Below are 24564 nucleotides of genomic sequence, written 5' to 3' on the forward strand. Positions count from 1 at the left end.
CAAGGAGATCTGTCATACCTAACCACAGCTTTTTGCTAGTTGTATTGCAAAAGCAATGTAATGTAGAGCTATATGAGAGCTTTCTATATGATAATGAAGCTAGACAACAAAATTACTTAACCTTGTAACTCTGAAAAAGAAGAGTCTACCATACCTGTCAAACTATATTTGTAAGTGAGCTAATTGACTCAAACCTGGCATAGTTCCAGAAAGTGAAGATGGCAGCTACTGAAGATATTCAATAGTGCATTACAGGAAATGGATTTTATTCATAGTATCAATGTATTAACTTTCAAATAGTTTTAGAAAGCCATTCAGTAAAATTCAGACCTACTAATAACATTACCCTGTTGAAAGTGAATGGAAGCTTTGTCAACCTACTGTTTAAAGCTCTCACCAAGAATCTTATTTGAATAATACTTATATTTTCTTAAGAGAAATTGAAACTATTCATTCAAAATTTACTATTCAGTAAAAGTAAATTTTATGTTGCATGAATATTGTGTGCTTTCTTAGTTTTAGTCCAAGCTTTTAAAAGTGAAATCAATTTCTTACCTGAATTCCATTCATCATGAAAAAATATAAATTCTGTCTTTTATGAAGCTGTCATAGTTCCTAAGAAATATTAGACCCTAGGGCCCACTACTCCATTTAAAACATTCTTCATGTTCATATAATCTTTTTTTTTTAATATGCCTTTTGCTTGTTTGATGACTTTTATTCTTCTCATTTAGTGACATTCAATATTATGTCCATATTCTGTTCCTTTTAAACATAACTTAATAGAAGACAATAAAAAGCAGATATTTAGTATTTTTATTTTTAAAGTGAAGATAGCTGTATTTATCACATTGTCTACATTCTTGATTGTCCTTTTTTGTATTTTTTGTTTTCTTGCATATTCTCTGAAAGATGGTGGGCATCCCGATAAATTGAAAAAGAATCAAAGCTATGTAAGACCTGATTCTCAAAAAATATTTACGTCCCTAAAGATGCAGATAAATGCATATCAGGATTTTTAAAAATGCATAGAGGCACCTAATTTTTGTTATTTAACTAGGCTTCACCTAGCAGTCTTTATATTCTGAAATGTCTGAAGTTGTGCTGTTTAGGGTTCTGATGAATTCATGTTTAAATGCTTCTTTTTTCTTTTTTTTTTTTTCCTTTTTTTCTTTTGCTTTTTAAATTCACTCTTTTCCTGGCTCATTCTGCCAGGATTGTTCTTGCACCTGGGCTTGCCATGGCTAGATCCTTCTTCTCTAAGAGGTCTAAATGCAGTTGGTGGTAACTACACAGCAGGAGGAAGGGTAGCAGAGTTGTGTTCTCAAGGGTATATACAGGGAAACAAGTCTCAGTGTAGGCAGTTTCTCAAGATGCTCAGACTGATGAATTAACTAATGTAGTTCAGAATATGAGAGTTGATCACTGATGATTTGGAGCCTGAGGTGGTGTGTTGGGGTTTTTTTGTACCAAACTTTTTTTTTTTTTGGTTGAATGGTTCATACCAGCTGCAGGTGGGATTTGTGTCACCTAACTAGTTACCTTAAAGTTAAGTGCCCATTTTCAGTTAATTGTCTAGACACTCTCTATCATCAATGAAGAAACAGAGGCACTTCAAGAGTGTGATTCATCCCATCCTAAAATAGATGTCTAAGCTGGGATGAATTGGAAGTAGCTGTCTTTCTCCACCAAACAGCAGGAAAGCACTGGCAACTGGTTAGACAAAAAGCATCTGAAAATAGGTGTGATGGTCCCCCTCTGAACTATTAATATATCTCTTATCCCCCTCCTTTGTTTCACAGATTTGGGAGATGAGTAACATTCTTCAGTATTTGCTAAATAGGGCAAATGTGTTAGATAGATAGATGTTAGTATCAAATCTATCAGGTTCAGGAGTACATAAGGCAGAAGATAATGTATACAGATCCACTGAACCTGTGCGTAGACAGTCTGCGCTTTGTTTTGATTTGTCAAATGGTAGCTTAAAGTGCAACAGCAGATGCGTAAAGCATCGTACGTATTTCACGTTGGAATTGGCCTAGAAATCGGCATCCACCCACAGGGACAACTCCACTTGGTTACTCCTCTGTACAAAAAACGTCACAGTGACACTTCAGAGCTATCCTGTCACTTTCTGAAAAGTAAATATTCTGGCTGGAGAACAAATTAAGCACACAATGGGTGTATAATATATCTCAAAAGTAATTTGAATGGAAAGCATTTCAAGCTGGCAGAAATATTAGACAAGTTTAAGACAATCTGAAAGGTTTTCTCAATAAAATTGAGAATAAATATCCATTAGAACATTGATGAAGGCTGAAACTTTTCTCAACAGAGTAATCAGTAGCAATTTCACAGCAGAAAATCTGTGCAGTAATTTTTATTCCCTTGTATTATTTGTGAAATGAAGGGAATATGCCATTTAACATTCAATTTAGCAAAAATGTTTATATTTTGAGGCATACTTTATAACAGAAACAAATCAACAAAAAGCAATTGTTAAGATTTCATTTGCTTCTCCAGCACTAAGCTTCTGCTGAGTGTTTTTCATAATTGGGCAATAATGTTTTTCAGATGATAGTGAACTCTTCACTGAGAAAATGATGGACAAAACAACCATTGCTGTGATCTAGGATGTCATCTCTATGAAACTTTGCTTAACAATATAAAGGAACAAACATTTTTATTAATCCTGCACTGGTATTGGGCTGAGGTAGGAGAAAATAACACTGTCAAAATTCCATGAAGGTCCACCCATCTCTAAACTAGTTTTCTCAGATTTTGGTAGCAATGTAAATATGCCAGTGGGCAAATTTACCCTGTTTCTGTGGTACCTTCTGGTGCTTGAACTGCTCATTGGTTTTGTCTCTTCCCTTTGTTACTCTAGTTCAAGGAAAGGAATACCCAAGGACAGATGTTTCTGCTGCCTTGTTAACTGAGTTTTCTTTTAATCATATTTTAAAGCACTTATGCTCACTATGCTTACGCTTTACTGATACCATCTTAAAGTAAGAACTGTAAATGCGTAAGATCCCATGCTCAGTACATATGGGAATCTGTGCTGCCAGACCACTTTTCTTGCTAAATGCACGTTAAGGTGGAAAGAGACCAGTGAGTTAACTGGTATAACCATATGCACAATGCAGCCGTCTTGTCTCATCTAGTTGTTCCTTCAGTAATGCAAAACAAGATGCCGTAGATGTTTCAAACCCAGAAGATCCTGCTGTTTTACTTTCATTAGGACCTAACTTCTGTTAGCATTCTTATTTTTCTTGGTCTTAATTAAGATGATTTCTTTCGCTTACAAACTGTGACTATAAAGACATACACATATGGTTATCTTTTTAATCCTTTTAATAATAATAATAATAGTAATAATAATAAACCCTGTTGCAATTCCTTTTCCATTTATTATTGTGATATATATATTTATTTTTTTACAAAGGAATTTGACAAGCAGATTTCTGGAGTTCCTAATGGACTTGAAACAATAGCCTATGCATGTCATTGTACATGTATAATGAAATAAGGAACATAGATCACATAACCACACACACGCACACACAGAAAACAAGGCACTGCTAAGACTGTACAAATAATAAATGACAAAGAGGTTATTGATACATTAAAAACTGAGATCCTAATGAAAACTGTAACAGTTGTCATTTTAACACCCTAAAGCTGTGCATTGTTTTGGGGTTCTCTCCTTAAAAGCTCAGCTGTGTCCCTCTTTCCATATGTATTGGACCCCACATTCGTAGGTGAATAAATTGCTCCGATGTTGCTGCTGGAACGAACTAAAAAGTCAGCCAGGCGTTGTGTCACACATGTAGCGGTGTTGCATTTCCGTTTCTCCAGATGGTGACTACTAAGGTAAAACAAAAAGAGCCAAGATTAAGTCAAATGATGAGCAATCAAGTGTGCCACTTCTGATAGGCATTTGAGCTGTGCTAATGTGGGAGTTCTTTTAATATGTGCACAAATACAGGAACATTACAATCTTCCTACCACCTACTTTGTGCCTGAAAAAAAATCTTGCGTTGTATGCTATTATCAGTTTTAATGATGGGGGTTATTTAAATGCAAAGACCTTAACAGTCATATGTCATTTTTATTGATATTCCACATAGCAGTTTATGACATCTAGAAAACCTGTAATGATAGTGTAGTTAAGACAGTAAGTGAAAACAATGACTAAATGTTTAGCTTTAAGCTGAACTTCTAAATCTATTTAGAGCTCTTGCTGATATCATGAGGATTACTAACATAATGACAATCACTAACATTTATTTAGTTCTCTTGTTCCCACAGAATCATATCCTGCTCTCACTGCAGTGAACATTAATCTTCCAGTCCGCATCAACTGAGCACAGAGACTCTTTCTCCCAACTGTTCCACATATCAGGACAGGCGGCAGGCGTTGCCAACTTCTGCTGACTTCAGTACCACTTAAGATTTTGCTCTGTCTAAACAGAGATTTCTTCACTACTGAAAAGCAGCCACATCTTTGTTGAAACACCAGCAACTTGAAAGTGGTGTTGTGGTAGGAGTTAGTTTGCTGGGTGAGACTTTAAAAGAGTGTCCATGGAAGAATCCATATCTAAAAAGAACATTTTATGGTCTAAACTACTAGACCATTCACAGAACTCCATGTAGAACTTATGTAGCATGAGATTTACTTATTTTTTTAAAAATCAAAATACAATGGTTATCTTGAAAGAGCTTGAGTTTTCAAACTTATTTCTTAGGCCACTATGTTGTTCCTTCAGACAGAAATACTTGCTTGCTGAGATTGCTTATTGAGTTATTGTTAATTTTCTTGGGTTTCTTCACGTTGATGTGGTATGAGGTAGACCACAGCAAATTTTTTGCTGCAAACTGTTAAGAGTGACATTTTCCCAGTTTCAAACTCTGAACAATTACCAATGAGTACATTTTCCTATCGATTGACTAAATCTGTTGTCTAAAATGTCATCTGTCCTTTTAGAGTTATTTGTATTAACCTAAGAATGCAAATGGAATAGCAATTGTTAGAGAAATGTCTGTATTGTACTGGTTCTTCATCGGCAAATAGGCAGCAATTTCTAAGCAATTAATATTTTAAATATGTAATTGTATTTAAAGAAAATGGTTGGATAGGTCTTCGTATAGGTTATCTTAGGTTTCCATGGGTGCTTCTGTTTAAAAAGAGTTTAATCAAGCCCATAACTATAATCAAGCCCATAATCAAGCCTCAAGCCCTTGAAACAGCAGCTGGTTCTCATGGAAATCCTGATTTGGTTTTGGAGGCAGAATTCTCTTTTTTGTTAAAGGTGTAAAATCAGGCCCTGACACTCCAAGTTTAAAACTCCAGTCCTTAAAGGAAGCTACTAGATTTCTAGATGATGTCTAGCCTGACTGAACCCCTTATACCTGATAGCTCTCTGATCTGTAACCTTTAATTGAGTATGTGCTTTAATGAGACAGTTCACCCAGTAGGATGTTGTAAACCAAGGCCCCAGAAAAGCAGATAAGGCATACTACACTCATAAAAGTGGTGCCTTGTGTTTGAGTATTACAATTATTATTATTTAATTTTTTTTTTTAAGTAATAGCTGTAAAAATGTGGGACCTTAGTCTTCTTTATCAAAATGTTTTGGAAGATAACCAAATTGTCATATAATAATGACATTTCTTTTTATGAATTCAGAGAAAATGGAACAGGCAACTATACAGACACATGTATTTAATGAATCTATCCATAACAGAATTGTCATTGAAATAAATTCACTCAAAAGCCTGATGAACAATTAGAATAGTTCAGTGATTATTATCTTTTAGTAGAAATTGCAAATACTTTTTGAAATGCTATTTTATTCACAATAAAGTTACCTGAAGTTTGATTTATAAACATGAATGCATTTCAGATTAGTTAAATTCTGTCAGAGCCAATTGCTTCTTTTCCTTCTTCCCATGATTAAATTGAAAGTTAACTCTGACTCTGTAATGAAACATTATTTACTTACAGGCAATAGTTACATTATAAACTAATTCCACTCTAGCAGAGCATTAGTTTTATTAAGAAAAGTATATTTTCTTCTTTTTTCCTTCAGGCTTGGAAATGCAACAAACTTAAATAAGAAAGCCCTTTAAAAACACACTGTTCTTAAGGTAATGTAGCATTTGTAGCCTTTTTCATTTATGAAAGCATTATAATTGTAAAGTGGTTAAATGATCTGCAAGTTTTGTCTCTGGATTTCACTTTCTACTGTGAGTGCTTTGATCTTCATGCATACAGAATAGCTGTAATAGCTCTAATTACAAGAAGAAAGGTATTTTAAGCTCTTTTGGAGGATAAATAACAGACACAAAGAGTCACTGGTGCAAAGTTTACTTCATAATTTAATCCTAACTAATGTGACTAGAAGAAACAAGGAAAACCAATACCTTTTTGTCTTTGCTGCTGGGTGTTCTGGCATTTCCTCACTAAGTCCTGAAAATGTATTCCGTGACATTACCGGCGATATCCATCCTTGTCTCTTGGAAGTACCATCAGAGAGATCATCAGCCACAGATAGTAATCTTTAAACAACAATAAAATAACCTGTGAAATTGAATAGCTCTATTTTTGCTCATATTATTTGAGATATGAAAGCAAATGCGATTCATGCAATAATCTGAATACCTTTTCCCTAAAAAGAAATAAATATGATTATTTATTACTCACTTCTCAATAGGTGTAGCTTCCAAGCAGCTCAGAGTGACAGAAAGTGCAATGAAGAAAACTGACAGCTTTAGGTTGCACATCCTTGCTTCCAAACTTTCTGAAAAGGATAATCATTCAAAACTGAAAGCAAACCCAAATACTCTTTAGCATATCGTATTACTGATGCCCTTTCTGTCCTAAATCAACAGCAGCTAGTCTTTATCACAGAGTAAAAAAATGATCACTGAGTTTAGTGACACAACGCAGTTTCAGACAGATAGCTCTCAACAATAAATGTTCATTTTCCATCTAGTAGTTTCAATCCTTTCCTTTATCTCCAGTTTGCATTTTCCAACATGTCCCAGTCTCAAATTCTGGTGCCAGGTGTAATTTACCTTGAAGTTATCTTAGCCTTTTCCTGAAAAATGCTGTTGATTAATAATGAGAAATGTTGTGCTTTCCTGAAAGCACATCTGTTGCACTGCATCTTAAGTAAGAAAAAAAGTGAAATTGTTTACCTTTTAGTGGTCAGGGAGCTAACTGAAGAAGCGCGCCTGTGTTAGCAAGAAGGGTGCACGCAACAATTCCACGCTTGCATCTAGCTCTGGAGTATCCCTTTTCCTCTTTCCTTGCTGACAAGTAACACGGCTCTTATATACCCTTCACACCTTTCTCAGCTCTGACATCAGGCAGCACAGAGACACTGTCATTAATTCCCATCCCTATAGATAGAAAGTACCCCAGAGAGGAGCAGAGGCAGATAGGTCATTATTACATTAGCACATCAGTAAATATTAACCTGGTATATGCAGGATGCCCTTGTGAAGATACTGTAATAGCATATTGCACATCAGAACCGTAGCCTCAATCTTACAGTTCGGATAAGATGCTGAGGTAATATTCCCTGTGGGTGTTTTCAAGGGCTAAATAAGGTAACAGAAGTTATAAAGAAAGCCAGAGTAAATGAAACACCAGATCACCAGCAACTGAAATATAAGAAAACAGAGATCTTAGAAAAGATCGAATAGTTAAAGTTGTGGAGGTTTGTTGTAGAAGCATAAAATGATCAAAACAGAAAAAAATGTTTGACGGGATAAAAGCTGTATGAGGAATAAGAAAAGAGTGAAAATTATTTAAATTGACAGATAGGGTGATCATTCAGGGTAACAAGGTAGAAATCATGTACATTTTTCAGTAAAGTATGAATATGAATGAAAATTCTGTCCTTACTAATGTTAAATCTGATATTTTACTAACACATTCTCTGTGTCATGCATGAAAATTGTGGCAATTAATATCTTTAAGAAGGCAAAGACTAAGATTAAAAAATTAGGAAACACCAGAATAAAGGCTGCCTGTGCAAATTTATTTCTCTAGTGTGCACTAGTGTACTCTTTACCTGATTGAAGATTTCCAAGGATACAGATTAGAACCATTTTTTCCCAATTTCAATGGGAATTAGGCAATAGCCTGCCCACCCCTACCCCCTGCCCCCCGCCCCCATTTCATTAGTTGCCTTTCGGTGTCCAAATGCCTTTGAAAAACAGGACTTTCAATTATTTATGGAAGTTAAGATGCTGGCACAAAAGCTCAGGCAAAGTTTTCTGTGATAAGAAGTTATCATATGCCTCTTCCATATCCCGCAGAACATGAATTAATCCATAATTGCTTCAATGCCAAGTACACTGCGTTAACTGGAAGCGTCCTTTGTTGGTTTAGTCTGTAACACCAGATTTTTCTGAAATGTCTAAAGTTCCAGTGTTGTCTCTCTTCAGGCATCTGTGCTACTTGAGTTGAATACAGAAGGAATATTTAGCTGGGATAGCAGCCTCTTAAACTGATGAAACAGCTAGTCCGCAAATACGATTCTAACAAGCGATGAAATGTTTTCGGGTTTTTTTGTTTGTTTGTTTGTTTTGTTTTTTTAAAAGAGATGCTGCTTCTGGATATTGTGCTCTCTGTTTTTAATGATACGGCCATACACTTTCTTTTCCCCCAGGTTCCTGTCATTTTTCCATGGATGGACAGTACCAGTGTAAGAGAAGTAAGTACAGTGTTGTTTTGTCACCACCATGACAATACATTCTGTGCAACATCTGAAACAAGTTTATCTGTCTGAAGTAGCATTTGACTACAATGAAATAACATTCTGGTGTTATTTTCACTGTAGCAGTTTCACTCCTCTGAAATGAAGGCATGATTAGACCCATTTTACAGAGATAGAATTGTGCTAAAAAAGCAATTAGGAAAATAATCTGGCTGGTGATTGACAGCTCCCACAGACACTCAGTAGCGGTGTGTATGCTCAACTCTTGTGAAAAAGCAAACTCATGTTGTTTCAACTCCTGAAAAGCAATGGATAGATCAGATGCAGTTTGCATCTAAGATTTTAAAAGATTGGACTGAATATTCAGAATCTGTTATGTTTTAAGGAAGCTGAATGAATGATTATTGCGTCAAGCTTGAACCAGTTATTGGGTTGCCATAAGAAAAGTGAAACAACCTTTTCAAAGAAATATTGGTCTCAAATCCTAACTCCAGCTGTCCTGCAAGTGGCCTTGGGGAGCCGCTCTTTCTCTACTTCGAGGGAAGAAGAGAAAGGCAGATTCTTGAGTGCACTGTAGAAATGAAACCGGGCACATGATGTCTCAGGACCATTGCCTGCCTCCTGGGCCACATAGCATTTTGGCAGAGTCAGCAAGAAGTCTATTCAGCTATTAGTCAGATGTAATGTTAACAAAATTAAGGTACTACGGCTTCTGTTACAAGTTATCTTAAGCAGGAGTAGTGTTTTCCCACACAAACAAGAGTGGAATATGAGATTGTGGAATCTCTTTGACAGCAGAACTATTCATAACTCAAATTTCAATAACCTGGCACAAAATACTGTGCAGTTAGTAGCATTCAGTGAAGGGATTAGTTATATTTAGTGGTTAGTTATTTTTATGACTGACGAAGTTCCTTAACCTTGATCTTAGGAAAAAAACTTTATTACTGTGCATAACAAATGTTATCAGCCTAAGAAAAAAATCAGGTATTCTTAGTAAAGAGACCCATGATCAATTCTATCCTGAGCAGTCACATGGTAATTTTACATACTTATACTGGTGTTTATATGAAAAGATTTGTCTGAAGTACTGTGCCTATATGAGGGTTAGGGGATACCAGAGCTGAAGTTTACAGAGAATCCAGAACATATGGTATGCCAATGCCCCGGTTCCTTCTGGAAATTACCTACATAAATGTCTTGAGTTGCAAGATGATGAACATTCTCTGCACTGTAATGCACTGGCAGCAGGCGAATAGGGAACCAGCCTCATCTCAAGTGTCTGCTGCTTTTACATACTGGGCAATGGGATTAATCTGTCTAAATGTGAGATGATTAGACAGACCGTTCTAGTGCCTGTTTCTAACGTGTAAGTCTAAAATAGCTCAGGCGATTTGTGCCTGTTTTTCTTTTTTGACTATAAAAGCAGGCTTGGGTGATTCGCTCGGATATAGATGTTTACACTGGGGGTGTCTAAATGAATGCGAAATGAATTACATCAGGGGTGCTTTTTAACTCTCTTATGTGCTCAGTTCCTAACATTTAAGGTTGTGTCCCTCTCTTTGTCATATTTACCTTTTTCTTAGGCTATTCTTGACACCTGCTGGACAGCTATTTACCACTTTTAATGGCTGCTTTTCAGTTTCTGAGTTACACATTTGCTTGATAACATTAGTAACACACATTAAGACTTTCGGTAATGGATGTCTCTTTCCCATTTGTGAGAGCAACAAAAAGCCATATTACCTGTTGCATGCATTTTACCAGATGCTGTTCTGCTGTGTAAGATAGATGTCTCCAGCAAATTACATTGTTGCTCAGTTACCAGGATCTAGAAGAGTGTGAATAACTCAGGGTTGAGTTTGCCTGTTGTATCAAAACAGAAAAGGGAAAGCTTTCGGTATTAACCTGAAATGAGCTTATTTCAATTTTTCGAATAAACCAGAAATCGTAACAACAGTAGCATTAATATGCATCACTGTAAATTTTACCAGTAATGAAACAGAATGGTGCATGTGTCAGTGCTTGTAGCAGTTTCGTGAGTTGAGCACAATGTTTTATGTGATCTGACAAAATTGCCTCATTTTTATAACAATTTTGTTAGCCTTTGATTCCTTTAAATAAATTTGAATCAAGCTTTGAAACAGAAATATTAAAAAAAAAAGGTTTCACTGATAGTGTCAGCACATCTGAAAAAAACTAAATGCCTTGTGTTCAAATGGTCAAATCTGAAATTAGAGGAGTAAATCGGGTGCCTAAACCTAGTTTTCTGCTATCATTTCAGATGTCCTAGGATATCCAGGACTGACATCCATGAACCTGGCTAGTAGGACACTTGTAGCAACTGCAGACTAGGCAGAACATCAGAGGGAGTCTAAAATTACACTAGACACCTATGATTAGGAAGCTGGATTGTTCCCTAAATTTTTACATTTGGATACCAAAGTCTGAAAATTTTGGTTATAATACTCTCTTCCCAGTATTTCTTGCTTGGTACTATATTGATGAATACTACAATGTTTGTACTTTCCGGTGTGTGGAGTTGTAGTTTTACCACTTAATTTATGCATATCTGCTTTGTTCAAATATTGTTTTGTAAAATATGCTTTTGCTAGCATAACTTTCTTTGTTACTCCTATTTGGTGTGGGCCATTTCAGCAGTGATGAAAACTCAAAGAGCTCTTATTGTTGATTCCAAAACTGATGTTAAACTTGCGAAAGAAATGTGGAAGAAGCAGCAGAAGAGATAACAGGAGCAAAGTTAATTTCTTCCCCAGTGGAAAAAAACAGGTGATTCAGAAATGAAGGGAGGTCATCCATGGAATTGACTAGCAAATGGAAAGAAGTAATTTGTATAGTTAACAATATCTTAAATCTGGCTTTTATGATGTATTATGCTACTCAGCTCACACCATTGACAGAACAATGATGCAGCTAGCCTCAAAGGGCTATTGCTAATGATTGCTCTGAGAATTAGCTCTGTAGAGTTTGTCCTGAATCAGTTCCTACAGCTGAGAATCTCCCAGGCAAGAGGAACAAACCCCATGTTTAGATCAGAAAAGTCAGGATTGACAACACAGTGATTGATGAGTTATAGTTCCTTAATTGCATGGCTTCTACTGGCTTGCAATATCCAACAATTTACCTTTGAATACAACAGAAGGTTTAAATGTTTGATTTTCTTTTCCCCTGTGTCTTCTACAACTTGCTTCCAGTAGTCTGTCTGCTCCTGCAACCAAAAGCAGAACTCTCCTTTGGTTATCAGTGTCACTTACAAGGGCTATAGACAGTGCTAATGGTATGTAAGTAATATGAAACAGTACTACTATTCTTCCTTTCTAGTAACCTAAGCCATACAGTGCTTCCTGCTATGATAATTATCTAAAGTCACTGTCTATGAGAATTAATCTGTAAAAATCTGTTCAGCTTTCAAATATATTGCTGTAATGTATACATACCACTACTACAATAGTATATGGAGTCCTATAACACGTTAACTCTTAAGTGTACTTCAAGGCAGAACAAATAATTTTGCTAAAAAGAAGGCTATGGTGCTTACTTGGAGTACTTCCTCACAGAGTCAGCGCCTTGTAAATTCGCATCCTGGCTCACTGTGTAGGTCTCTCCTTACAGAAGAGTCCAGAGAGATTATACGATCATAGGATCATAGAACGGTTAGAGTTGGAAGGGATCTGCCCTGGGCAGGGACACCTCCCACTAGACCAGGTTGCTCCAAGCCCCATCCAGCCTGGCCTTGAACACTTCCAGGGATGGGGCCTCCACAACTTCCCTGGGCAACCTGTTCCAGTGTCTCACCACTCTCACAGTAAAGAATTTATTCCTGATATCTAATCTAAGTCTACCCTCTCTCAGTTTAAAATCATCACCCCTTGTCTTATTGCTACACTCCCTCACAAAGAGTCCCTCCTCATCTTTCCTGTAGGTGCCCTTTAAGTACCGGAAGGATGCTATGAGGTCTCCCCAGAGAGACCTGCTACTGAATGTGCAGAATGAGGTCTCCCTGAATGCTCCTGTAAGGGAAAAAAGAGATTAAGGAATTAGGTATGTGTAGAAGTATTGTTTTCTGATTTACTAAGTGTAATTGTGAGAACTCTCCACCCTCTCTTTCCCACCCCAGCATCTTATAAAGAGCACAGACATCTGTAGAAGATACAGCGAGACCAAGAATCACCTTCCATGCACCCCAGACTTAGTGGAGGAGATTGCTAGTAATACAGAGCAAATGAAACCATTCACCAGTAAAAGAAACTGCTGGTTTTCAAAATAAATCTACACAGAATCATGTCAGCCCTTCCTACCTGATCCACTGCATAAGTTTTAACTAAGTTTTCTTTTAAGCTGTCTCTCTCCCAATAATCAGACTTCCCCCCCCCCAGCCCTGCAAACTGCAGTAAGAGAATGACAATCTGGCTTTGTCTTGAAACACTCTGAGTCTTTTAGATGATGCTGTCTTGACAGCTCTGCTATTAATAGTGGCATTTTCTCTGCTCTTTAAAAAGGAGAGTTGTGCTGAACTGAGAATCAGTCATGTTAGTAATAATTTTTCACTAAGGGCAAATGCAGTGTACTAGCTTACGTAGGTAGATTTATGTTTACAATACCATGAAACAGAAATTAACTTATTTATGGTATGTCGGCACATGTGACTGCAAAATAAGGTAGCCCTTCTTTAAAAAAAAGTGCAGTAGGGCTGCATTTACTGTATGCTTGGATTATTGTATATGTGAGTGCAAGACCTGACCTTTTCATTCTACTTGGAGATGAGAAAAGATTTTGATAAGCACAGGGAACGTGAATCAGTACATGAAATTGTCTCTCTACTGTAAGAAGTGATTAAAAATCCATTAGGACTTCAGCATATGTATCTGTAAAAAATTAGATTATTTTTGCTCTGTTATGGTAGTGTCTTTAACACCAAATATTGCTGTTTCCATCTGTTTAGCAACCACTGCACTTTTGGCTGAGATCATCCTTGATAATAGAAAACATGAATTGCATGCAAAAGTCGATATTTAAATGCGGGCTCTCACAAATACTTTAGGAGCTACAAGTGACATTGATGATTGAAAACGTGATTTTTTTTGCACTAAACTGTTATTGAACCTATTAGCCAGTGGAAAATTGAAGGCACTGTATTATTCAAGACAAAAAAATCTGAGGTTCTGGAAACTTCCACTCATTATCATACTGAAATATTTTCATATTAACAGATATTCTGCCAATGAATGCTACAGTTTTAATGGGACAAAGCTGAAAAGTCATCTGTCATAGTGTTTGATTCAGAGCCTTGTGCAGAGGAGCAGAAGCACATACTTCAGGACAAGTGTCTTTAAAATCTGTGGGTGTTGAGTATGTACTGTTTATTTACAATGGGTATCTTAAGCTCTGCTTTTGGGCTTAGTGTCTTTTATATTGCATAAGCCATTGTCTAGATTGGTGGTCATTTTTTTTTTTTTTTTCTTCTTGATTTACACGATTCCTCCACATTTCCAGCTGGAGGAGTAGACCTCTGGCTAGTGATTATGATTCTAGTGACTGTAGATTTGATTTTGTTACTCTTCGCAGAGGCCCTGTACCCCTTCCTGGTGCATTCCCACAGGCTATAAATGTATAAATGACTAGTTTCAGTTTAAAGAATGATCACATTGCCACACTGTTCATAATTATTTGGTAATGTGTTAAAAAATGAAGAATGTTGGCAATGTCATATATAATTTCACATCAATAGAACATTTCATATAATTTAAGTCTATGAAAGGTTAACAGAGTCTTAAATAATTTTACAAGCAGTTGTCATAAACAGTCATAGTCTTCTCCATGGTGTTATGGATCATTGCAGCCCACTGCTCTAGGTCATATATCACCCTGTTGCCTTTTATAATACTTATAATAGTCTGTAGCAGTTGAATAAACATCTGTTAAAAGCACCATAAAAATTGTCACCATGGAGGTAAGGTATTTTTTATTAAAAAGTTTTGAATGTACACTGTTACTCGAAGTCAGTTCTTTAATTTCTGTTGTCAAAAGAGGATGTATATTTCATGCAACTTAAACCTTTCTGAGCAAGAATATCTGTTTTGAGGGATCCTATGAAAATTTCACATCTTTTAAAAATGAGGTGTTTGTAGTTAGAAAGCCATGCTCACAGGTAGATGCATTGATACATGCCTGATTCCCCAAATTTTGCTCACGTTCTGGAGCTTCCATTCAGATGTTTCATACCTTTTAGGATTGAGCTGTCTTTGAAGAGGTCCGTATGTAAAGCATACCTAGAAAGGCCAGGAGTATCACCTTTAAGTGTTTTCTAGTAACCACTATCTAGCCTGATGATATCTCTGCACACTAAGCGTATTATCACACACCAAAAAACTTGGGGACTTGATGGATAGCGAAAGTGAAATGCTATCAGGTTACATAAACCACTGATTGATGAATCATAGTTAATGTCATTTTTTTTAGAGGAAAAGACTGCAGAGAGACTTTGAAGCCTTTGAACTGCCAGTCAACCTACAGTACATTTGTTCCTTTAACTTCTCGTGAAGTATGTTCATGAGACAATATGCCTCGTTAGTGGAAAGCTGACGACCTGAGCACACAACAAATCCCTTTGTACTCTGAGAAGGAGGTACTGCCCAAAAATATATAATTAGGTTTTCAACTATTTTTTTTTTTACACAGGTAATTTATTCTGAAAAGCTATTTTGACAATTGGAACATTTATGTTTTCTAACATTTAAAAATAGAAGTTTGTGTAACAGAATGTCTTCCAGCCTTGTGGCAAATTTTACGTAGAATAAAGAATTTTATGTCTTCATAAAGTTTGCCACAAGGCTAGAAGACATGAATCTGTTTTACTAAACAAAAGCAAAACCCCCCAAACCATACAGTGCTAAACTGCTTTCTTAAAAGAGAAACTGTTATGACAGTCTCACTGGTTTAAAGAAATCAATAGTTATGAAAACAGGCAACAATCGATGTTTTGCACATAGACAATATTACCTTTAATGTATGGATCCGAATGCTTGCTATGAATTACTGTTTATGGTTCTTGTGTTACAGGGGAAAATCTTGAGACGATGATGAGTTAAGGGGGATGCACAAAGTTGATGGCAGAGTTGAGGATGGAAGGCATATCTGAATCTTCATCTAGTCTGTGCTAACATGCACTGTGTTGAGGTGAGAGGAAAGGAAATGTTACTGGATAGCCAAACTAAATCTGAATTCAGGCTCAAAATGAGCAGAAGCTCTTGTGCCTCTCTGTTTCTGCATATACAGGGATAAACAACACCCTACTTTCTGTGTTAAATGCAGATGATTGCTTCCCTGCTTTCGAGTGAGGCCAGAAGTGACTTCTTTATTTTTGGTAGGTAACTCATCATTACATATAACATTTTGACTAGGACCAAAAATTGTACATCAAGTCTGCATTTTTTACTGAGAACTTCTGCTGATGTCCACAAGAACACCATTTATCCATTTGAATTTCCTGTGAGCTTGCATAAGCAATTGTAGGGAGGTCCTGACCTTAGGCTGGGAGCTGCTGGATGACAGAATTTTTTGTTCCTTGGCCAAGGGGAGTATATCTTGAATGACAATGAGAGATAACCAGGACAGGTGTCATCTGACCTGATTTTTATCTGTCTAAAAGTTAGTTACCTAGGCTATGCTAGCTCTCTAGACTTTCAAATCAAAGGGAAGAAAGAAGCACCTCTAGAGACCATTTCCTCCCACTTATTTTAAACAGCTGTCTTAAGATGGGATAAATTGCTCTCTGGAAATACCTGACTCTCTCTAATGCCTATTGTGAGACTCTAGATGAGGATGTTCAACAAAACTACTTGCTAAGAATAGGGTATACCTGATTCTATACAAATACTTGACTCTTTCAAGGTATTTTCCTTATATTGAAGCATCAGAATGATTAGAACACCCTCTCAAACAAAATCTACCCAACTAGAAAAAAATACTTGTAGTCTCAGTTTCTCAAGAGGCGGACTGATAATGCAAGAAGCAGTGAACCTGGTGCAAACATGGCCTTTAGGAGAAATTCCATGAGGAACATGAGAATTCAATATGCTAAGACATCATAGGCTCTCTATAGTGCTGTATTATCTGTGAATTAATCACAATAGAGAAAAATACCGAAGTCCATACACACTGAATTTTACATAAATTTACTGAATATTAAACTATGCCTTTGTGAACATATCATAATTTCATATCTCTACTCCTATTTTTTGGGGGGCAGTATTTAATTTGCACATGTTGCTGATCACTGGCAAATGACTGGAAATGACTCCTTCATTCAGTACCCCAGTACCACCGCTGAAGGCTGTGTGCTGAAACAAAAGCAGGAATAAAGGTCAAGATCTGCACACTAGGTGCTTGCCAGTGTCACCTAAGCACATCCAAACAGTGAAAATTCACAGAACTCACTAAAGTACCCAGGTATGGGCCTTATGAGTGTATTCCTTCAGGCGCACTTTTTATGCACACAGACCACACAAGTATGCCACCTTTACGATCGAGAACACACACTTACCCCAAAAATGTTCCCCCAACATCCTTCAACTTCCAAAAAGCCTGGAAAAATATGAAAGCTCTCCAGCACTCTCAGGCAGCTAAAAATTAAAATAAATCTATTTTCAGTCTAATATTTTTTCTGGGGAAACACTGTTTTCATAGGAATGATTTCTTTCATTATCCCTGTAAAAGGCCTTTTTTCTTTCCTCCAGGACTGTGGAGCCACATGTGTGGATACTAGCTTTTGTTCATTTGTAAGCAGAAGTCTCTTTCTCCATGAAGCAAAGATTGATTCCAGTAGCACTTCCTTTCTCATGGTGCTACAGAAAAGTAGAACACCAGAGAGAAGGTTTGAACGTAGATAATGCTTGGGAAAATCTTATCAGTGTGCATGTGTTTGTGTCTACATGTGTCCAAAGGAACACGCCCTTGAAACATCTATCTCTTCATTTTGCTTATAAAGATAAACTCAGTTCATACTTAAGCACATCAGTAGGTGAAATTCTCTTGACTTCTGTGAATGTTCAGTACATGCGTTCCTACTTTAAGGCACTTTGCAAATATGCTAATACAAATTGACCAAAATTCAGTGCTATGTGTAAGAGTAAAACTTTTATAATGGGCAATGTGAATCTTTGGAAAAAGGCATTTAAACCTCAAAAGTCAATTGAGATAAACCAATGCATGCAGTAATTAAAGCCATCATCCTGAAGAGGTACTTCAGCTTTTAAAAAGATAATATGGTTTTTTTCTTCTTCTTCTTACCCTTTATTATTTTTTCAAGAGGAAAGAGGGCACTTATTTGTCTTCAGTTTCCAAACTGCACATTATTGATCATGAATTCTAGGGGAAATTTTAAAAGCAAAGTTCTCTACAGTAGAGCTAGAAAATCATATGATAGTAGGCACAAACTATAAATCACTTAAACTGCCACCTGTGTTATTTTTTTCTGATATGGAGATAAGTATTGAAAGCAAATTGTTAAATGCCTGCCACTGTTTATTTGACTGGAATTTTTGCTTTCCATGTCTTGTAATTCCTTTGCTGGGTCTGAGTCTTCAACCTTACTCACCCTGAGCAGAAATTGTTGAACAAAATACTCCTACTGAGATTGTAGAATTACAGTCCTGTATGTGATGTTGCTATGACTTTCTATCTCACCAAAGTTTATTTAATGGTTATTTATTTAATAATTAATTAAAACCCCAGACAATGTCTTTTATTTCACTGGTTTGTTTATTTCCGATAGATGCTGAAAATACTTGCATGCATCTCAGAAGCTCACTTTTAAATAATTATGATGGATAAGAAGATTTGAAAATTGGGATCTCTGAACAAAATCATGGTGTTTCCTCCCCCTTTCCAAATAGGCATGGATTAAAATACAAAATATATGTAGAATATATTCTACAAATAGTTATGAGATGAAATATTAAAAAAAATAGCTAGGGTGAGAGAGAAAGAAGAAAGGACTGGTAAATCCTTGTAATAGCTAAACACAGGGTAAAAAACAACTAAACTGAGATCTACAGTTCTAGTTTCTAATCATTTAAGATAATATCATGTATAAAATTCCCTGTGCATTCTCCTAGGTAAGTCTCTTGATTAGGTACTTGCAGTCAGGTTTCCATAGCTAACTACTACAATTAGAATACTGAAGTTAAGATATTTTTAATGCGAAAGCAAGGGTAAGGCTCTAATGACACCGAGACTTCTCTCCTACATAGAACAAGGCTTAGTCATACACAGAGGGCTGTTGCACATCGTATGGGTACAGGAGAGAAGTCACTTTACATCTGAATGAATACTACATTGCTGTTGACATACGCTACTGAACAGCTGCCATTTTGGTTGGCAGTATCCTCTTCCCTCATCCCCTCTACCTGTTTATTTAAAGAAGCAAGGATGGAGTTAAGGCAGCTTTATACTCACCCATTTTCTACCTCTGTTCACTATTGCTTTTTCATTGGACTGTCTTCTGTGAACACATAGCACTATGTGGCAGAACTTGGACCTCTGTCTTAATATTTTCTTCTTATTTTGTCAGAGGATTTTTGAATTTTCCAAAAGTGGCAATGGGTAAGTGGAGAAAATATAAAATGTAAGGAAACATTCAAAATATCTCAGTGGGAAATAAGACGTTACCTCAGATTTTAGGTAAAGGAAATCAAAAGTGGAAACAGAATTTCTATTTCTAGTTAAACTGGATGAGCAAAATCCCAGTACAGACAGGCATCAGATGTGCTTTGGAGACCATAATGAAGCAAGAAGAGAAAGCAGCACTGTAGCTCTCATGAAATGCATATTTTCTGATGGAGAATGAAGCTTTTCACATATTGGAAGCATTTTAATAGATTTTAACTTGACAAATTTTCTAGTGTGTGAGAACTGAGAAAATATGCTCTCAGAAATTTACAATTAGGAGCTTTTACTCTAAGAAATAACAGGAAAAAATGCCTTACCTCATGCTCTGGCGCAGCACTGAGCAGGCCAGCTTCCTCAGCCACCAGTGATCCATAAGGCATCATCAGAGGCCCTACAAAATATTTTTCAGTACAGCAGCAGATTTGTAAGTTTTTGAGACAAAACCATACTGTGTAACACAAAAGCCAAGTATCTTGCTGGTGTGTTATTTCCCCCTCCCAGCAGAATAACCACATAGGGTTTGTGGTAGTCCAGGGAAGTTTTTCAGGAAGGCTGGGTGCTCCCTCAGAAAGCTGAGAAACACCGCCCTGCAGGCTGTGCTCAAAGCCAGGCTTTCATTAATCCCAATCCCACCCTCACCACGCTTTTAAACCTTGCCTTTAGGCTTTTCGTGTGCATTAGTAGTTATTTCTGTGAGGGAGAAAAACACAGGTGTCATCTAGAGACTTAAGGTCACAGATGAAACCTGCTTCAGCACCAGTACTCGAAGGTGTATCTACTGATTCTTAGATCTAATGTCTCCCCAATTTGATCAAGGTCACATCATCTCTTCTTGTCATATTAGCAAGAACTGTTTATTCTTGGTCAAACTGCTCTCTGATTTTGTAATGTCCAGTAATCAGTAACCAGTAGCCTGTAGGACAACCACAACAGCTGTGTGACTATGGGTGGTTCTTTTTTCTGTCACTTTTGCATGGTGAATTGTCATCATTCAACAAAAGTCCCAAAGGAAAGGGTGCTCCTAGTGAATGTTGCAGTGCCTAATTATTAGGATCTTTCCCCCCTTCTAGAATTAACAACTCGCCAATTATATAATAAGTGATTAAACTTGGATACTTCAAAAATAGGTCCAGAAAGGCTGTTACACTGAGGAGAGACACTGAAGACCAGCAGCTGGGGATGTTGAAAAGAGTAATATTTTGCCTCTGTGCTTCAGAGGCTGAGGTAGTTTTCTCCACTTTTGTTTCAGACCCAGTTCTGCCCTACAGCTGAGCCTCCAAGTGCTTTATACCAACTGAGAGGGGCTACACTTTCTTCCAAATCATTCCAAGACAGCAAGAAGAGTTCAATGATTATGCCTGGGCTGCTCTCCACCCACTAACTCAGGGCTTAAACACCCTCTCAGGATGTGAGAAACACAAACTTATTCCCCTCTTCCACTTTGACCTTGTGTCGCCCTTTGCTAGGACACCACCTAGCCTGTAAATCTATAATTATGTGCACTCTTAAAGTTCCTTTCTTTCTTGTGAACGCTCTCTGGATTTCTTCAGTGGGCAGGACTCTCAGCATTTCATGCTCAGGGATCTGACACAGCTGTAGCTCTTGGCCCTTTTTGGAGGGGGAAGAGAAAGAGATCGGCTGAAATTTTTTCTAATGAAGTATTCAGCCTATGTCTTTCACATCTGAGTGAGTACTCAAAAATGCACAGCTGAAGGCATTTGGCAAAAACACAAATTCTGCAGTAAGTATGCTTGGGTTAATTTTTAACAATTTAGAATAAAAGTCAAAGTTTAAGCGTACAATATCAGTCATTTCTTCTGAAAACCTTTTCAAAACTGTAAGTACCTAATTGTTTTGCTGTGAGAATATTTTCCTTTGTCTCAGTCTAACATTAGTGTAATTGCATTTGAGTAACAGTTTGAACAGTGCCTAGTAAAACAAGATTTCAAAATGCTTTTTGCAATCAGAAAAATAAATGAGTTAAAAATACTGACACTATAATTGTCCTCTGAGTGGTTGCCTCATGTGGTTTTTAATCCTGTTGGTAAACAAAACAGGGATTTACCAGTTTTTCCATATGACTAAGCTGAGCCAAATGGAAGATGCATTGAAAACAGGATGTCCCCCTGGGACTCAGGCAAGGCAACTTACAGAATATGGCTTCGTAGATGTTTAAATCCAGATATTTGTGTGCTTTTGTTCTCCTTTTTATTGGTTAGCTAAGGTGAAATGCGGTTTAAAACTATATCCTCTCTCCTCATGTTCTTTGCTCCACATTCCTACTCTTTTGCTTATGTGGGTCTGACACTTGTTGAACCATTCTGCGGGCCGAATCGGCTCACTGCCTGGAAAGCAATCTTTTTGCTGCATTAAACTTCTTTCTGTTTAATGAGTTAAAGAGGTTTGCAGAAGAGTCTGGAGAGCCTAGGAGTGGAAGTAAGGTAAGCAACAGGAATGCACAACAGAGAGCAGGAAGATGGGAGAAGGGAGTAGGAACAGTATCGGTTCATCTTTAGGCACAGAAATGGTAGTCTGAATTCTAATCTGGATTTAAAATGTAGTGTAAATGCACCTGAGCTGAGTTACGCACCTCCCTCTCTCTGGTAATCTAAGCTGTTGGCCTTTGTGACTTCAGTCCCGTTTGACCAAGTGTGACCACAAAAATATTTTAAAGCTGGGGAAAACAACCTCGGGAACATAGCTGGAAATAATAATTCTGTCTATTTTGTTATTCAATTAATAATCTTAATAACCTTCACAGTAAAAAATGGATTGAAATGCATTTTTTTCTTCTATAATTTTGCTTTGAGGGAATAATAAGTAAAGGCAAACATTGCCATTTTGTCATCTGTAATTGTATGAGGGGCACCCTGATGTTTTTGATGCCCCAAGAGAAACTTTGGAAGAGATTGCTGGCTGGTTTCTTTTAGTACCAGAATAGGAAATCTGTAATTAGCAGATGATGTTCCCTGTGTATATTAGTGAGGTGGGTTGACCTTGGCTTGATGCCAGATGTCCACCAAGCTGTTCTACCACCCCCCTCCTCAGCATGATGTGGGGAAGAAAATAAGTTCACAAAAACCTCGTGGGTCAAGACAAAAGCAGTTTAATAAAGCAAAAGCAAAGGCTGCGTACAGAAGCAAAGGAAAAAAAAGATTTATTCTCTCCTTTCCATCAGCAGGCGATGTCCAGCTACTTCCTGGGAAGTAGGGCTTCAGTACATGTAGCAGTGGCTTCGGAAGACACAAATGCCCCCCAGCTTCTCCTTTCTCTTAGTTTTTATTGCTGAGCAGATGCCATATGGTATGGAATATCCCTTTGGTCAGTTTGGGTCAGCTGTCCTGGTTATGTCCCCTCCCAAGATCTTGCCCATCCCCAGCCTGCTTCTGAGGGGGGAATGTTGGAGAGAGACAGCCTTGACGCTGTGCGAGCACTGCTCAGCAGCAGCCAAAACACTGGTGTTCTGTCAACACCTTTCTAGCTACCAATACAAAGCACAGCACTATGAGGGCTGCAATGGGGAAAATTAACTCCATCTCAGCCAGACCCAATACAGTAAGTGAAATGAAGGGACTGGTACGGTAAGGGGCAGAATCCTACTGCCAAGTCCTAGGAGCAGAAGAGGACAGAGATAGGGCACTGCAATCTTTGTTCTATTGCTCACCTTTCAGCATCGCAGCTGGGCTACAGTCTGAATAGAGCAGTATTAAGATAAGGCATAAAAGATTCCCTGGGATGCAAACTTTTACGCCAAATTGCAAAGGAAATACAAAGCTGTATAAGCACAGTTTAGTACTGGTGATTGAACAAAGTTTGTGTAAGCAGGTTTAAGGAAAGCAGAAATGCAAACTATTTATATATCATAGTTAATTGTCCGAGTTGCTGTCCACCTACACTTAATTGTAAGGTAAGTATTTCCAAGAATGCTATAATAATGCATTACACTTTTAGAGACTGAAAATGAGGAGGTGATTGTAGAAGGAGTTAATGCCCGTGAATTTGCCAGGAATCGTGTTAGTTAAGAAATACATTTGAGAGGATTAACATTGTTGTAGAAATTAGCGTTTGAAGAGATTGACTGGGGGGGTGTTGGGTTGAAGAATGTGAAAGGCAATTCAGTCCTATTGGTGGACTTGTCAAGGACAGCTTGTTTCCCAGCAATGGCTTCATGAAGTGGTAAACAGAGAAGAGCAGGTGCCACAAGATTGTCTTTGGAAAGTGTATCAGAGACGAAAAAGAGGAAATTAACCTATATCCATCCTAACTGCAAGGTAGGGCTCTGACTTGCACTGGTTTTCTTCAGCTTACCCCATCAGGCAGCAGGGAACTGTATTGAATGACTTGATTTAATCAAGGCTTTGTGGCAGTCTTTAGAGACAAATCTTCAAACTGGTGTTCTCCCCATTTAACTCATCATGTAAACCCTCAGATGTGTAGGGGCTTTTACAGGTAAGCATATTCCAAGTCCCTGGAATGTATTTCTCCTTCTTTCAACATATTTTTGGGAAATGTGCAAGATGCGTAAGCAAGCAGGTGGCTTACCACTACCAGAAGCTCTAACTATCAAGTTGAGATGGAGATGATTAAAAATAGGCAGACAAATAAAGAGGCATGTTTTGGCAAATCTTGTGAGGGGAAGCAGAATGGAGTCTGGTTTGTTTCCATTTAGAACTTAAGTTCGTCTGGTGGTTTTGGTTTTATTTTTTCTCCTTCTAATTTTAATGCCAAGAGATCAGTCTCCAATACAGTTTCTATTAAAATTAACAAATTTACATTGATACCAGCAGAAAGGGGAGGGCTCAAGAGAACACTCAGAGCAGAACTAAATATCCTTTTTATGGCTATCAAGGACGGGCGTAGTAAATACAGACCGTGGAGAGAGGTCTACGTCAGTCAAATCTGTAAGTCTTCATAGTCCTGTCTCCTACAGTGGTCAGTACCAAATGCTTGTGAAGAGGACTGAAAAGCTGTATTACAGACAAACTAGCTTCCCCTCAGAAAGTCTCTTTTCTCTCTTCTTTGCTTTCTGGTTGCATACTGCTTTCAGTATCATCTGATGAGAAATAGCTAGCTTTTACATTTTTAACATTCACGTGTCAAATTTTCTTGATTACAATAAAGTGTATACGCTTGTAGTTTCTGT

General features: G+C 37.4%; 2 protein-coding genes across 4 annotated transcripts in view; one reads left to right on the forward strand and one right to left on the reverse strand.

The window, feature by feature from the left end:
* Positions 1–3433: 3433 nt before the first annotated feature.
* Positions 3434–7504, reverse strand: IAPP (islet amyloid polypeptide). Of its 2 annotated transcripts, none has more exons than XM_063323158.1 (4): positions 7204–7504; positions 6707–6803; positions 6427–6561; positions 3434–3865 (listed from the first exon to the last, which is right to left on the reverse strand). In XM_063323158.1, the coding sequence occupies exons 2-4, from the start codon at positions 6784–6786 to the stop codon at positions 3676–3678; spliced, it is 405 nt and encodes a 134-aa protein (XP_063179228.1). In that variant the 5' UTR covers positions 6787–6803; positions 7204–7504; the 3' UTR covers positions 3434–3675. The 2 variants fall into 2 exon arrangements, with proteins under 2 accessions (XP_063179228.1, XP_063179217.1); XM_063323147.1 differs by having other exon boundaries at positions 3434–3868.
* A 1188-nt stretch (positions 7505–8692) lies between these two features.
* Positions 8693–24564, forward strand: part of LOC134526417 (solute carrier organic anion transporter family member 1A2-like) — a 33561-nt gene continuing 17689 nt past the window's right edge. The window contains exon 1 of one of the 2 annotated variants that reach the window (XM_063358287.1): positions 8693–8729. In XM_063358287.1, the coding sequence (XP_063214357.1) occupies positions 8706–8729 (24 nt within the window). In that variant the 5' untranslated portion in view covers positions 8693–8705. Of the gene's footprint in view, positions 8730–21233; positions 21259–24564 lie in introns of those variants that run through there. The other variant, XM_063358296.1, reaches the window with a different exon arrangement.

This window comes from Chroicocephalus ridibundus, chromosome 1 (assembly GCF_963924245.1).
Source record: "Chroicocephalus ridibundus chromosome 1, bChrRid1.1, whole genome shotgun sequence".
In the NCBI taxonomy this organism is placed as follows: Eukaryota; Metazoa; Chordata; class Aves; order Charadriiformes; family Laridae; genus Chroicocephalus; species Chroicocephalus ridibundus.

What these genes read in the sequence shown, in the direction of transcription:
- IAPP (XM_063323147.1), bottom strand. Translation starts at nt 6,786, where the DNA reads ATGTGCAACCTAAAGCTGTCAGTTTTCTTCATTGCACTTTCTGTCACT. An exon ending in GAAGCTACACCTATTGAGAA is followed by an intron (nt 6,562 to 6,706) that starts GTGAGTAATAAA and finishes TGTTGTTTAAAG; the next exon opens with ATTACTATCTGTGGCTGATG. An exon ending in CCAGCAGCAAAGACAAAAAG is followed by an intron (nt 3,869 to 6,426) that starts GTATTGGTTTTC and finishes GTTTTACCTTAG; the next exon opens with TAGTCACCATCTGGAGAAAC.